Source organism: Periplaneta americana, chromosome 9 (assembly GCF_040183065.1).
Source record: "Periplaneta americana isolate PAMFEO1 chromosome 9, P.americana_PAMFEO1_priV1, whole genome shotgun sequence".
NCBI lineage: Eukaryota > Metazoa > Arthropoda > Insecta > Blattodea > Blattidae > Periplaneta > Periplaneta americana.
This window is the reverse complement of record NC_091125.1, coordinates 176,435,784-176,452,226: the sequence shown is the minus strand read 5'-3', so window position 1 is coordinate 176,452,226 and position 16,443 is coordinate 176,435,784. Positions and strand designations below refer to the sequence as shown.

The window sequence follows — 16,443 nt, the reverse complement described above, 5'->3', positions numbered from 1 at the left end:
CATTAGAAAACAACTACAACTGGCTTTTAAGGAACCCAGAGGTTCATTGCCGCCCTCACATAAGCCCGCCATCGGTCCCTATCCTGAGCAAGATTAATCCATTCTCTATCATCATATCCCACCTCCCTCAAATCCATTTTAATATTATCTTCCCATCTACGTCTCGGCCTCCCTAAAGGTCTTTTTCCCTCCAGTCTCCCAACTAACACTCTATATGCATTTCTGGAATCGCCCATACTTGCTACATGCCCTGCCCATCTCAAACGTCTGGATTTAATGTTCCTAATTATGTCAGGTGAAGAATACAATGCGTGCAGTTCTGTGTTGTGTAACTTTTTCTATTCCCCTGTAACTTCATCCTTCTTAGCCCCAAATTTTTTCCTAAGAACCTTATTCTCAAACACCCTTAATCTCTGTTCCTCTCTCAAAGTGAGAGTCCAAGTTTCACAACCATATAGAACAACCGGTAATATAACTGTTTTATAAATTCTAACTTTCAGATTTTTTGATAGCAGACTGGATGATAAAAGCTTCTCAACCGAATAATAACACGCATTTCCCATATTTATTCTGCGTTCAATTTCCTGCCGAGTGTCATTTTGTTACTGTTGCTCCAAGATATTTGAATTTTTCCACCTCTTCGAAGGAAAAAACATATATATCCACATGTATTAATTAAAAAAGGAGGAAACGTGTTATTTTGTAGGTCAGTCTTTGATAAAAGTTAATTTAGTAAGATTTTTAAAAATAACTCTTAAACAACAAAAATGTTGGAAGTTGGTACAAGATTCTTTTTGTAGAGAGGATTTCCCGCAAATTAAAAAAACAGTTCTATCTTCCTGCATGTACACTACTTGCGCCAGGATTGATAAAGCCCACTCCTTCCTAGTGCATCTTCTAATCCGAAATTAATTTGCTAAGAGATTGAGACTTGAACAGTGACTGTGTTGATAAGCAGACAGGTTCCATCTTGAGCACAAATCGATCTGAAGGGTCACATACTCTGTTATGTTTGGCTGTCCAGGTGACTGGGGGCCATGCATGCTTTCTCTGTATAGTATTGGCATATTACTATAGTCAAATGAGCTACCAGAAAGAACTTGAAAATATACTGTGAGGCTGTGTATTGGAGAAAAAATATACAGGGTGTAGCCGATATAAACTGGTGGTAGAGCATAAATAACTGAGGGAAAAAGTAAGAAATGTTTTTCTGTAACTGTCATGGTTTCCCAGAAAAAAAAAAGTGTTTTCTGAGTCTAACGTTTTTGGAAAAGAGAATAGACATCATTATTTAGGCTACTTTGCCTGATACATTCACTGAAGCAGTCGTTTGTTACTCTGTTGTGTATTGGCATGTGTTGGATGTTGGGTGCAAAGTCATTGGCAGCAACATTTAGGCTATGTTCAGTCGAAATGTGAACAATTGTGCTCATCACAATCCTTTCCTTCTCTGTGGAACATAGAGCCTTGACCAGCGTCTTCTGTCTTGAGCTAGACATTTAATCTGTCTCCATGTATTTTTTGATGAGGATTCCATTCTAATGCCCGTTTTGCAATATTACCCCATAGTCCAGTCCAACACCATTTCCGACATGTTACCTGTTGCTTGATAGGACCCTGATGTGTAATTATGCTTAGATTCTCATTTGTTATTGTGTTTGGACATCATACACAGTGTCCCGCTTAGAGGGATCGAGAAATAAGTGCTAATTTAAAGTACAAATAATGGTTTTATAACATAACTTTTGTAAAAACTCTCCGAGTTTCGGAGAATGGTCTGTGCCACTCGATGTGTGTGCCTTGAGCTACCCTGAAGACATCCAAAAAGCACTCAACCTTCTGCCAAGTGTTCCATAACATTTGTGGAGTGATTAGCGCAGCTGCATTTATAATGCGTTGTCTCAGTTTTTCCAGAGTGTCAACTGTATCACGTTGGTACACAGCATTCGTCATAAAGCCCCAGAAAAAGGTCAATGGGTGTCAAGTCGGGTGACCTAGGTAGCCAGGCAAGGGTTCACCTTTTCCTATCAACCTATTGTGAAAGTTTGCATTCAAGAAACCACGCACTGCTCCATAGTAATGGGGTGGAGCCCCATGTTACTGAAAAACCGATCCTGGGGAAGTTGATCAACAACAGAAGTTCTGCACATTCCACATACACATTCCCTGTGACTGTCGCCTCGATGAAGGAGAACGGTCCAATGACGGAATGTTCTGCTGAATGGCGCCAGGCTTGTTTCCACGATAAACGTTAGTGCGCATGCATGAACATGCAACTGTTTTTAAACCATCGGTGCATAAACTTGGACAGTTTCTGCATCTTGACAGATGTAAATCAAAACAATATCTTCGTCTGATTTTAAATGGTGAGCATTTATTTCTCGATCCCTCTAAGCGGGACATGGTGTATCTATGTTATGAACTTAATAACCCTGTAATAATATTGTCTACTTTGCATTCATATAGCAAAACAGAGTTCATGTTGGAGTTAAACTTCTTCTACTTTGTCTTTGGGTTGTAGGTCATATATGATACTGTTTGGTATAACATTTTTATTTGATTGAATGTCCTTAATATTTATAGGTTTTTTTTTTTATTTCTTTTGAATTTGACAGGATGTCCATATTCGTCATAATTGGGTATAAGCTCCTTTGAGTATTTATTCCATCTATTGCAGGTCCTTCATCCTACTAACCATTCAACTCGTCCAATATCTTCATCTTAAAGCCTCAGTTCCGCGTTATGATTATTAATGTGGATTTCTTACTCTTTGTATAATTTATTTGTAGTTATATTTATCGGACTTCTGTTTTTTTATCATTTAGCTTTTTACTTCCATACCTCGAAAACTTTCTGCTAGTAGTCATAAGTCATCTGTGAAATCTAGCTCTTCAAGGTTCCATGTTGCAGTCTATGGTATGTTTTACATCATCACAAAGAGAATAGACGGTAAGAGCTATCCCTCAGTCTCTCCAGATTCTGTGGAGGTGGGCTGAGATTATCTACATGGCAGTTGGTGTATGTTGTATTAAATGTGTAATCTTCTTCGGTATGCCGAATCAATTTTCTTTTCTCTTGTTAACAGAATCAAAATCTGTGAATAGCTTATTCGGCGAATTGTTCCTTATAATCCTCAGAGTTGTTGGTCTCTTCTAAAGGCATCACTCGAGCTGCAATGATATGACAAAAGTACTAGAAACTGTGATCAAAAGAAATTTTATTAATGGTTGAAGTAAGTGAGATATTGTGAGTGGTATTTCTTCATAGAAGCATATGTAAAAATCGGTTTCCATGTTTCGCTTAGTATGAAACCATTCTCCCTATTAATTGTCCGGCACATCCATTAATTTCAACAGCCCCTCAGCCTGACTTTCCAGCTGAAACATTGGTTTGATCAAACAAAATACAGTATTGGTGACTGATTCGGAGTTCAGACTTCCCTTGTTGATATGCAGTAACCTAAAGGTTCAATACTGTTTTACTGCGCAGCTGATTTGCCAATCCTTACACACAACGTGTGTGTTTGCAGTATACACGTGGGTCTGCATTTTGAGTGGTATTTGTAAAATTAAAGTGCATTTAATGACCAGGATGTAACATCGAAGTTTTCACCTATTTTTTGTTTTCCAATATTTAAGGATTTTAAATGCAGCTTTTCGACGTTGGGCAGAGAGCAAGTGACAAAGCCATCCTTCCGCTTACACTTGGCAGAAATGGAGCAGTGGAGGAATGAGAATGATGCTCACTCACAACAAGGTTTGTGGATGACTACAGGCCTGTCTGCCATGTTCAGTGTGTTGACACTCCTCCAGGGATCTGCAGATGGATGACAGTTCAGGCAGGCTAAATCTGTGATGTCAGGTGGACACACAACTTGCCCCTCCAGGCAGCCACCTCTGACCAGCTGCTCAGTATTGCTTCAACCTTTGGAGGTGGTGAGATCACATAAGAGCTGTCAATTAACTCAGAACTCTAGCACAGTGTTACATTCAGTTTGTTACATTTCATCTCTTTTCAATAAATATTTATTCATAACTATTATTCTCTCATGTTGCAGAACTTATTTTGTTTGTGTGCGCGCCTGTCTACATCACTACCTCTTCCTATCCCCATTCTTAACACCGATATATGTAATAGTTGGGATGGTGCTACAGTGATGGAATATCTGCTCCACAGCAACTGGGCAAGGAGAATTTAGTGAGATGAGACGGTGATACAGTGATGGGATGAGCAATTGGACAAGGAGAGTCTAGAAACTGTTGGCATCCATTTCGTTTCTCTTGTTAATTTTTTTACGTCATATGTATGCGCTTGCTTAATAACCTTGCTCCGTGCCATTGCTGAGTCCCAGCCTCTGTAGATGCTGTGGCGCCATCACGCCGTATGTGATGGCGTCCCCCACGGCCTCCTGGAATGCAGAATTGGCGCCTTCCTGCAAGCACACATCAGCACGTTAGAATCAAGTATTTCCAAGAACCTCAGAAGCAGTGAAGCTCAGGTTACCTGGAACAGCACGGGCTGGTGCCTGTACGCCATGTAGTATTCTATGTGGCCCATCTCGTGGTGGATGACGTAGAAGTCCTCTTCATTCACTTCGGCACACAGCAGCATCCTGGGATAGAGAGGAGAGTTACTGCAATGCTCTGTTAGACACACACTGCATGTGATTGTGGAGGACAGCTTCTCCTAGTGCAGATGATCCTCGGCACTGAGTGTTGAACGCCGTCAGCATTTCCGGGTTAAGATGAACCTGGCTTTTAAAAGACAGAAGATGGAGGAGGCAGGCACGTGGACGAAAGACCGGAACTGATGGTGTTTCCTGTTCAGTAGCCACTTCTGCATTCCAGGCCAGCTTCATGCCTGTCAGCTTAAAGTGGAACAGAATTATGGATGGTGGGACATAAACAATGAAGTGTTTGCTCTATTCGGGACCTCCTCTTCTACTCGTTGACACTGGCCTACATGTCGATTGGACATAGCGAGGGTCGCACCTGAAGTCTCCGGGCCGGAACATGTTGGCAGCAGTGCCGTGGCAGGTGCCGCTGCTGTTCCGCGGCCTCTCTATCTGCGAGTGCTTCCAGAAGCTGGGGGTCATGGGCTCCAGCCCCAGCGAGGTGTAGAAGTCCTCGGCGCGCCGCACCATGTCGGTCGCGGTGTAGTTGCGCAGGCGCAGGGCGGCGGTCAGGCTGGGCGCCCTGCCGGGCAGCAGCAGGTCGAGCAGCGCGCCCCAGTCCTGCGCCCACATGTTGCCCAGCAGGTGGGCGGGGATCGGCCCGCGCGGCGGCACCACCTCGGCGCCGTGCAGCAGGCCCAGGCGGTGGCGCACCACGGCGTGCAGCAGGCGGTACAGGGGCGCCGCGCGCGCGTACAGCCGCTCCGCCACCAGCTCCAGCCCCGGCGTCTCCAGCTCCTCCCGCCAGGCGGCGCCGGCGTCGGGGTAGCCGTTGCTGCGCGCGCCCTGGTTCATGAGGCCCACCACCGCGGGGTATAAGGGCCGCGCCGGAGGCCCCACCGCCTGCCTCCACGCCACCCAGCCCCACAGCAGCTCGGCGGGGTCGCGCGACCGAGCCATCAGCCGCTCCAGGTCCGGCTCGCCCCTGTAGCAGACCGGCCCGCGGCACACGCGCGCGTCGCTGTACAGGCGCTGCAGGCGGCCGAGCAGCGCGTTCAGCTCGCTGCAACCAGAATTACACCATGGGCACTGCGACGAAATTACTTTCCGCAGTGATCCAACAGTAATTGAGAAGAGATTCTGCGGTGACTTGTCTCCGCAGAGATCCGACTCACCTGGCCTGGTGCGGCGTGTACTTGGGCCCCCTGCACAGCAAGTACATCTGCCTCGAGCCCGGGGCGACGTCGCGGGCGCACCAGGCGTTACGCCAGGCGGTGCGCTGCTCCGCCACGCGAGCCACCAGCTCCGCCGGCACCGCGTCGGGGTCCACGGCCAGCCGCCACGTCAGCGCCGCGGCGCGCGCGTTCGATCGGCGGTACTCGGCATCCAGCTGCTGCAGGGCTGAAACAAATGCGGTCTATGCTTCGACGCTCACTTGTTTACTTACCTAAGATTTCCAACAATCACTGCAAAGGTGCGAAAAAAAAAAGTTGAGAGAGAGAAAATGTAAGGAGGGCTTGAAATGGTTGTTGGGAGTAACGAAATGCAGCAGGAGTTGCAAGCCTGGCACAGCGGAATGTTTAAATAGAGTGGGGAGATTGCAGCGAAAAACGGCCTTGGGTAGAAAACTTTGAACTATGAAAAGTGTGAATGAATGCGTTTTGTAATAAGTGCGACAACATGCTGAAAGTGTCCGTAGCTTGGCAACAGCCGTCAGTGTTGTTTGTGAACAGACTTCACTTGCACGTCGCACTCGCGTATTAAATGGTTTATGCTCGACCATGCCGAAATGTAGTAATTATACACCTGGTAGCGGTCCTTTAATGCATGTCATTAAAGTACACCTATTCATTAAAGTTCAGGTTTTCAGCCAATGACAAGTCAGCTTTGTACCGTTATAAGACCGCAAGTCTCGATTATTCTCGGATATGCAATCGCAAGACAATTAGCGAAAAGTCACGGAGGCTGGAAATCCAATACTGTCGCAGAAGGTTATGTTCTTTTACTATAATAATTAGCGCTAATTGTAAATAATATTCAAATAAATTCAATTTGTCATCTCGTTTTTCAATTCTAAATCAATTTCCGGGTTATATCAGACTAATGTTCATCTTATTCTCTATCAAGGTCAATGACATTCGGCTTCGGAAAAATCAATACTTTCGCGTCTGCGCACATCTCACAATTCAGGTCAGTTCGCACATAACCATAAGAACACCTAATTTTGAATAATTTCAAGTTAGAAATATGGTCGAGCTTAAAAAGTCGTATGAAACTTGCCTATAATAGTAATTAAGAAGCTCCTATGAAAATTATGAAACTCGCTTGCGCTCGTTTCATAAACAAACATACTTGCGTCTTAATTACTACCATTATAGGCTCGTTGCATAATGTACTATTATTAAATTTGATGACATTAAACACGACCTGACATCCGCGTCACACAGTGTAGTTTAGAGAGTTTAGACGGCCAAAAATAATTTCTCGAAAAGTAATCGCTCAATTCTCATAAAATTTGGTATGTGGCTTCAATTATTAACAGTGAGTAAGTGTTTAATAATGACAATGAAGAGAGCAACTAAAATTAGGGATGTTATAATAGGCCAGCATTTTTCGATTTGAGTGAAAAAATAAATTAATGTTCATAATGTGGAATGCGCTTGAAATTGAAAGCGTAAGACGAAGGAATATTGCTGCATATCTTACTCGTTCAGGCGTCAGATCCATCCCCATCAGAATCTGTATCCTCGCTGCTAGTCTCTCCTTCGGCAGCGCTGAGTAATGGACTGCAGCACTTCTCTTGAAATCCACCGCGATTTTGTCTTCTTAATTTCTTTAAGCTGGCGATGTAAGGGTCGAAAGAAATAAGTAGCCTGAGCAAATGATCGGTATTTGTGTCTTTTCTTGATGTTCGAAAAGTCTATTATCTATTGCCTGAACCTATCCTAGCTTTAATTTTTCGCACTAAATAATGCGGTGGATATAAATTAACTATTACATATTGGTACAGTGATGTATAGCGTACATTCCACAGGCATGAATGGCACAGTGATATTCAACAGCATTTTCATAAAACCGAGGATATCTGGGAACAAATTATTAAATTCGGGGACATTCTGGGGTCGAATTTTATTCTGGGACAAAAAGCAAAATTCGGGAATTCCCTGCGAAATGGGGACTTCTTGTAACCTTACAGTAGGAGAGTGCCAAGAAAGCAGCTGGATGAATTCACTTCCATAATGTCCTGAGAGGAACTGTAACTGAAGCATATGACTCACTCCTCCAAAATTCGCGCCCTTGGCCTAACTACAGCCTAATATCCGCAGTCTCTGCGCGGTGATATTCGGTCCTGCTTCGTGTCACAACGCTGCACAGTATAAGTATGGTTCGACAAGTGCAGATGCCAACAATGGCGTGGTTTGGTTTATTCTGTCTGTCCAGTTCATACGCTCCATCTTCTCCATATCCACATTTCAAATGCTTTTGGTTATTTCTCTTCACTTCGTTGTAATGTCCATGTTTCTGCACCATACAGTGCCACACTCCACACAAAGCACTTTACTAGTCTCTTCCTTAGCCTTTTCTTCCACACAAAGCACTTTACTAGTCTCTTCCTTAGCCTTTTTTTCCAGAGGTCCGCAGAAGATGCTCCTTATTCTATTAAAAGCTTCCTTTGCCATTGCTATCCTCCTTTTGACTTCCTGGCAGCAGCTCATGTTACTGCTTACAGTACTTATGGCTTTTAAGGAACCCAGAAGTTCATTGCCGCCCTCACATAAGCCCGTCAGCAGTCCCTATCCTGTGCAAGATTAATCCAGTCTCTATCATCATATCCCACCTCCCTCAAATCCATTTTAATATTATCCTCCCATCTACGTCTCGGACTCCCCAAAGGTACTGCTTATAGTACATCCCAAGTATTTTAAGCTGTCCACCTGACTTCAAAGTCGCACGTTTACCTTCTTTATTTTTCTTCCGATAACCCTGGTCTTCGTCTTTGTTTGCATTTATCTTCATCCCATACTGCTCACAGCTGTCATTTAGCTCCAGTAGCTTATCCCTCAGTATCGTCTCCTCTTCTGCTAACAACGCCATATCATCAGCAAACCTTATACACTTTATTCTTCCTCCTACTATCAGCCCTTCCATGTTCTGAAAACTGCTCTTCACTAAACCCTACCTGGTTGAGGTTTTTTCCGAGGTTTTCCCTCAACTCATTACGGGCAAATGCTGAGTAACTATCGGTGCTGGACCCCGGACTCATTTCACTGGCATTATCACTTTCATCTCATTCAGACTCTAAATAACCCAAGATGTTGATAAAGCGTCGTAAAATAACCTACTAAAATAAAAATAAAAAACTAAACCCTCCAAGTAGATGTTGGTATCACTGGTTGATCATCGCAATGTAATAAACTAGTCCGCCTTTAATACGTTAAATGAGGCGTCGCATTCTATTATGAAAACATCGTACTGTACGCCATTAGATTGCACATGATGCTTCCTAACAATTAACACAGAATTATTCTTTCCTCTATAGCACCGGCTTCTGCCAAAGCCTCCTTGTTTAAAATTGACCCTGCAACGTTTGTGTTCTGAAAGAAAATAAAAATTGTGTATAATATTTCATTAGAGGGTTTGGAATTGAACGGGTTACATCAGCTTCTTGTCTATGCGGATGACGTGAATATGTTAGGAGAAAATCCACAAACGATTAGGGAAAACGCGGAAATTCTAGTTGAAGCAAGTAAAGCGATAGGGTTGGAAGTAAGTCCCGAAAAGACTAAGTATATGATTGTCTCGTGACCAGAATATTATACGAAATGGAACTATAAAAATTGGAGATTTATCCTTCGAAGAGGTGGAAAAATTCAAATATCTTGGATCAACAGTAACACATATAAATGATACTCGGGAGGAAATTAAACGCAGAATAAATATGGGAAATGCCTGTTATTATTCGGTTGAGAAGCTTTTGTCTTCTAGTCTGCTGTCAAAAAATCTGAAAGTTAGAATTTATAAAACAGTTATATTACCGGTTGTTCTGTATAGTTGTGAAACTTGGACTCTCACTTTGAGAGAGGAACAGAGATTAAGGGTGTTTGAGAATAAGGTTCTTAGGAAAATATTTGGGGCTAAGAGGGATGAAGTTACAGGAGAATAGAGAAAATTACACAACACAGAACTGCACGCATTGTATTCTTCACCTGACATAATTAGGAACATAAAATCCAGACGTTTGAGATGGGCGAATCCAGAAATGCATATAGAGTGTTAGTTGGGAGGCCGGAGGGAAAAAGACCTTTGGGGAGGCCGAGACATAGATGGGAAGATAATATTAAAATGGATTTGAGGGAGGTGGGATATGATGGTAGAGACTGGATTAATCTTGCACAGGATAGGGACCAATGGCGGGCTTATGTGAGGGCGGCAGTGAACCTCCGGGTTCCTTAAAAGCCAGTTAGTAAGTAAGTATATAATATTTCATTTTTCATACGAATTGTATATAACATTTTATGAACAAATTATATGAAATTATACATCTTGATTACACAACTTGTAACACTCCATCATTTAGGTTAGGAATATGATATGAAATTATTGTTTTATTGTTACCATAACAAAAAATAAATAAATAAAAAATTGGAATTTCTGCTCTATTTAAAGAAAGCAGAAATTGTTCAATAATTTATAGGCTATATTTAGGTTTTGAACCTTGATTGTCGTGTTTGGGAACTAAATGTGACAATTGAGAAATGAAAAAAGTCAATTTTGTCCGAAGGTTTCATCAGTCACAATATTTAGGCAATCTATTTTCCTTTCGTCAAAATATCTGCCTAATGGCAGAAGCATTCTCTGCACCATCGCAGATAATTTGTTACATTTAGTACTCACTCGTCGATCAGATCGAACTTCATATCCAAGTTCTCATCTCTTCCGTGATGTTATTCGGACACTTGCTGTTGAAGAGATCTAAATGGACAGAATCGGTGCCAGCAAAGCACTAACAAACAATTTATGACTAGAAGTCGTCCCCTGGGCTCCTGGGTGAGAATCGCAACCCGCTGGACGCCATAAACTCCCTCTTTGTTTGTCTAACTTCAAATGAAATTAATTTATTTCCAGTGCCTTAGGGAAATCCTACTTTCTCGGAGCAAGTTATGAGAAGTGATTCCATAAACAGGTCGACATATTTAATTAAAGCTGAAGTCCCATCTTCTTGTAAGCTGCGCTGTCCTTAATTAAACTCTACTTGAGCTAGCTCAAAGCCTGTCGGTCGGATATTAACGCTTCGCGACTTCATCTGTTTTTCGTCGTGACGATAGCCTTTTCTCTTGGCAACACAATGGCGTGTCCGTTATTAGTTTTCATTTGGCTCGAGAGATATAGAATGCGGTACTAGTTGCTGTACATGTCTGCCGCTTGGGACACATACTGAAGGCTGGACATTATTCCATTGCCGGCAATACCAAGCAGTCCTGTCTTCGTCTTCAGAAGAGCGCCCAACAGCTACACCTGCTTGACTGATCCTTAAGGCGAAGATTGCCGGAGTCCTTATTCATTATACCGACGTGTAACTGCAGCTCTTCTAAACATTGAACCATTGCTTTCAGATCAAAATATTTATTGTTGTTATTATTATTGTTCGCCGCTGTGGCTATGTGGATAGCCAACCAAGCTGTCCTCTCTTATCTACACTGGCTGATATTATTATCAAATTGAGAAATGTTACTGCTTATAGTACTTATGGCTTTTAAGGAACCCGGAGGTTCATTGCCGCCCTCACATAAGCCCGCCATCGGTCCCTATCCTGTGTAAGATTAATCCAGTCTCTATCATCATATCCCGCCTCCCTCACATCCATTTTAATACTATCCTCCCATCTGCGTCTCGGACTCCCCAAAGGTATTGCTTATAGTACATCCCAAGTATTTGAAGCTGTCCGCTTGTTCCATTACCTGACTTCAAAGTCGCACGTTTACCTTCTTTATTTTTTTTATAGCTAATGGGCCTGTCTGGTGTCTACGCCGTAATCTAGGATCATACCGGCCGAGGTCAGATATTCGCCCTAAATACTTCGTTTTCTTTTATAGTAGAAACTGTAAGCAAACTAGGAAGAGCATCCATTAAAATTGTGTTTGGCTGCTTGAAACACATTCTATTAGGGCAGTCTCTAGTGGAAGTAATGTTACCAACGTTTAAAAGAGTAGCATTCTTGATGGATGAAAATGCGTTGTACGTGTTTCGTAAATGAGCGTGAGTCAAATAACGTTGTAGCGGGATCAGATAAGCAACAATGGCAGTTTGTGGCGGATGCGATATTACGACAAGGAGATGAGCGGACGGGAAGTGAAGATATTTTGTGGACACTGGAATTATTGAGAACGTGAATAATGTGTGATTGATTCATGTGGGAATACTGTGAATTAATCATCTTTTTTTTTTTTACATATTTACAAGAAAATAAATTATATTTAATATACTAAACCTACTGAAAGACAATTAAAAAAAACTCTCTCTTGTCACTTAACTATTCCCTCATCTAACCCAATATAACCTTATCACAGTGTCGCCTCCAATCTGTTGGTCCAGGGGAAATACTCGTCTTTATTTACAAGAACCTTCATTATACTTTCCGTCCAGGGATAGTAAGGTAAAGTACCCAAATAAGAGACAGTGCCCTAATAAGAGATACCTTGTTAACTTCTCCGGTATAATTCGCCATCTCTCGACAACTATGGTAAATCAATGTTTGTGCTTCTAAGGCATCGTGTACTGTTCTTTGCCTAACCTCAGTTGAAAGTAAGTAACGAAGCTGAGAGCAAGAAAAGTAATTTTTCACACTTTGAACTTTTTACTTTTTTTTTTGTTGAGGAAGAGAACAGAAGGTAATGTAAACTACAACAAATTTATTATTAATTTTATAAAATTGCTGGCAAAATGTTGCATATAATAAGGTAGATTGCTAATAAGGAAGATAATAATTTATGACCTTGGGTAGCTATTTCATTTTTATTTACTCCGTTCCCTAGTAAGAGATACCTAGGGGTCCTATTAAGAGATAGTATCTCTTATTTAGAACCCTTATTTGGTATTATTATGATGCTCACCTTTGATAGTTTACGAAAAGCTTTAATGCTTCCAGTCATGTCAGTTTGTCTGCCAGGAACTACATAAGAACCAACGAGAGATTAATTGAACTATTAATTAAAATTAATTACGAATTATGTAGGTCAATCATTAATCATCCAATTAAAATCAGCTAGTCCGACAATATTTACCTTACTTAAAGATCAAAACATATGTGCTTAATTCGTAAAATATTCTCTACACATTTCAAATAAAAATCTTGTGTAATTATTAATACTATTAAATTTAATTGTGATTCCTGATTTCGAAAATTTCGTTGGACCTGTGTAAATATCGCCACTACAGCCAGTGCCAGCGTTTGTGGCGCGTGTTCTTTAGTAAAAAGCCAGTAAGTGAGCACTTGTTGCCAGTGTAGCTGAGAACGGTAACATCCAACAGGTCACGTAAGCAATCTGCCAATCACAGTTGTCAGTCTTGTTGCCCACTGACTGCGTCAAAGGTAAGACACTGCACTTTGCGTTTCTGGGATGTGTACTCAAGTGGACTGGTCAGTGTACTCAAGGATCAGTGGCATCTGTTGACACTTCGACTGAGAGTGGTACCACCTCCTAAACAGATGTAACGTAAGCAATCTTTGCCAAAGATAAGTTACTCGCGCTCAACGTTCTCATTACATATTTCACGCACCAGAAACGGTGACTTTGGTTATACCACAGTTAGGCCTACAGAAGCAGCAGCAGCAACAACCACCACCTAAAGAGCCGTAAGCTTCAACCAGTGGGTAGTCGCATGTAAAGTCATCCAGGGCAGGAAAAGGAGCTATCATAATATCAGTTCTGATCAGAAAAAAAATTAGAGAGAGTTTATATAAGGAAAATGAAAGAAAAGACGGAGCTCGCAAGAAGTTGTTCGAAAAACAACAAAAATCACAGAAAAACTCAGTCCAAGAAGCACTGCTTGAGTTAGTCTAGTGATGAATAATCCGATGTGGAAATGGAATTAATTAACTCTAGTGACTCGGAATATGGAGAAAATTATGATGATGGAGAGTGTTTGTTTTGCACTGAATTTTTTCAGAGGACACCAGGGCTCAGGGGGGAGAAATAGATTGTGTTCAAAATGTCGTCGTTGGGCACACGAAGACTGCAGCACTGATGATGAAACTTTCGTTTGTCCAACTTGCTCAATTCAGCGAAATAAGAATTGTGTTAATTAAAGGGGTCGGCGAAATAAGTGCAATCAACTTAAATTAAAATATGGAAATCGAAATTTAATATTCTATCATTTTTCTTTCTCTAGCAAAATATTAACGTTAGCAATAGTAGCCTAAATAAGATTAGTACATTCATGTCCGATTTGACCGACTTTGTGTTCTTTTCGTAAACCATCTTAATTCCACTTGGAAAAATGCCAAATAAACAACAAAATTTCTTTTCAGAGGAGTTAGACCACTGTTGCACTGGCCTCTTCAATTTTAAAATGTTCCTGAATTTATTAAAGTATCTATATGACTTCACAATGTTATATATTGCTTCAATTTTCAGCCAAATGATGATAATTTTTGTCCATGTTCAAAAATAAACTTAAATAACACACGTATCTCTTATTTAGAACCCCTTTTCAAAACATCAGTATTTCCCAGTTTTACTCTATTTTATGATTTAAAGTAATAATAAAAACTGACTCAAATTTGTATTGTCAATTCTAAAAAATAGACGAAATGCTGGATGTATTCCACTCATTCAGATTAAAAATGTCTATTCTCATCCTCATTTATAAGCAGTTAAAAAAAAAGTGTCTCTTATTTGGGTACTTTACCTTATTCCTCTTTATTTACACGAACCTGAATTATATTTTTCAAGTGTATAATTTATATTAAACCAACTGAAACTCGCTTCCTGTCACTTAAAACTATTCCCTTATCTAACTTGGCGACAGTCCTCGTCTCCTGTCCTTGTGGTCCAAAGGAATATTACAAAAACCTTCACTGTACTTTTGATACAGACAAAATACTAGTTTTGAACTACATGTACCTTCATTAAGAATTTCAATGCATAATACACACATCAAAATTGTTTAAGGAACAGATGCATATTATAGAAAATTCTGTAAATAGTAAACATTGGGTATACACAAGCGAGTCTACCCAGTGTTTTAGTTTATTACATTGCAATTTCTTATTTTAGTGGCTCAGATAGGATAATAAGTTTATTGATAATGGAGGAGTTTGATGATTTTAACAGTGTAAAACATCAAGGAACTGTAAAACAGTGGAAATGGATACTCAGTGTCGTCATTTAAGCTGCGATGTTATGTTTAGGTCGACTACAATTGAAAATGGTGGAACACAAGCATATGCAGCGAGGTCTCTGAATACTGAAAAGGCGTAATATCAAGAGTGTGGCGTCGATATCGAGGTGATCTGAGCCGTGCAACCTTGAGAGAAAGAATTTCAACTGCTAACGTTGGGAATGTGTTGTATCAACCCAGACTGTTAGGAACAAATTGCATGAAAGATGCCTCAAATGGCCGTCGCCCATTGAGGTGTCCAGCTATTCGACGTGAAAAGCGAGGCATGTTTTTTCTATATCATAATTCGTCTCCAGACCATGGTAGAGTCCACACCTGTGGAGTAACGGTTAGCGCGTCTGGCCGCGAAACCAGGTGGCCCGGGTTCGATTCCCGGTGGGGGCAAGTTACCTGTTTGAGGTTTTTCCGGGGTTTTCCCTCAACCCAATATGAGCAAATGCTGGGTAACTTTCGGTGCTGGACCCCGGACTCATTTCACCGGCATTATCACCTTCATCTCATTCAGACGCTAAATAACCTAAGCTGTTGATAAAGCGTCGTAAAATAACCTACTAAAATAACCATGGTAGAACCTCTTTGGAATTTGTGAACACTCTGTAGACCTACATATCTTAGGTACAGTGGTCATCAACTCAGATGTTCTTTCGAAGCAGTAAGTGCAAGCAAGCGGGCTGTGTGCAAGATTCCAAAGATATTGGAGGGATGGAGGAGACACAGGTCAAGCGATAATTTGAAGAGGAAGGACACAGCAATATTATTACCAAGCAGGCGGGCGGCGTCTGAATGGGCATTCGCTCGATTTTCAATTGACTTGCAGCACCATACAATCAAGTGAGTGAAGATTACTATAACAGACTGAGCACTGTAAAATTGCATTTATTTATTCCTCCAAGGAACAGGAATAAATCCCACTTATGCTGTATAATGCAAAAGAAAACACATAAACTCGCTAGAGTAAATAAAAATATTAGATCTACAAATGGTGTGTACAAAAGTTTATAAAAAAATTGTGTATACAGTATGTTGCAATGATAGCCAAAATATGACAGGTTATTTTTAAGAAATGGAAATTAAGAATAAGTCACACATTTGAATTAAAGATGAGCATTTTAATACCGATATTGTTAATTAAAATAAGAAAGAATGTGCATTCTAATGGCTAAGCTGTAATACTTCCTTACTCACAATAAAATGAATCACACTACTAACAATTTGCGCTACCAAGCTTCTGTCAATATTGCAGTTAGGCCTGCATAGCGAAATTCATTTAATGATGGATTATAAGAATTGTTATTAATAACTTACTTACTTACTGGCTTTTAAGGGACCGGGAGGTTCATTGCCGCCCTCACATAAGCCCGCCATTGATCCCTATCCTGAGCAAGATTAATCCATTCTCTATCATCATATCCCACCTCCCTCAAATCCAT

General features: G+C 41.1%; 2 protein-coding genes across 3 annotated transcripts in view; one reads left to right on the top strand and one right to left on the bottom strand.

Annotated features, from left to right (window-relative positions):
- The window catches only part of D12 (YEATS domain containing 2 homolog D12), a 43,687-nt gene extending 39,646 nt beyond the window's left edge, over positions 1-4,041 (top strand). For both annotated transcript variants that reach the window (XM_069836491.1, XM_069836492.1), the window contains exon 13: positions 3,639-4,041. The gene's annotated coding sequence lies outside the window, so the exon portion shown is untranslated. The remainder of the gene's footprint in view (positions 1-3,638) is intronic.
- Positions 1-16,443, bottom strand: part of LOC138706791 (angiotensin-converting enzyme-like protein Ace3) — a 35,501-nt gene that overhangs the window by 10,534 nt on the left and 8,524 nt on the right. The window contains exons 2-5 of the mRNA XM_069836495.1: positions 5,788-6,013; positions 4,992-5,675; positions 4,504-4,612; positions 4,324-4,432 (exon numbers count right to left, since the gene is read on the bottom strand). Of these exons, the coding sequence (XP_069692596.1) occupies positions 4,324-4,432; positions 4,504-4,612; positions 4,992-5,675; positions 5,788-6,013 (1,128 nt within the window). The remainder of the gene's footprint in view (positions 1-4,323; positions 4,433-4,503; positions 4,613-4,991; positions 5,676-5,787; positions 6,014-16,443) is intronic.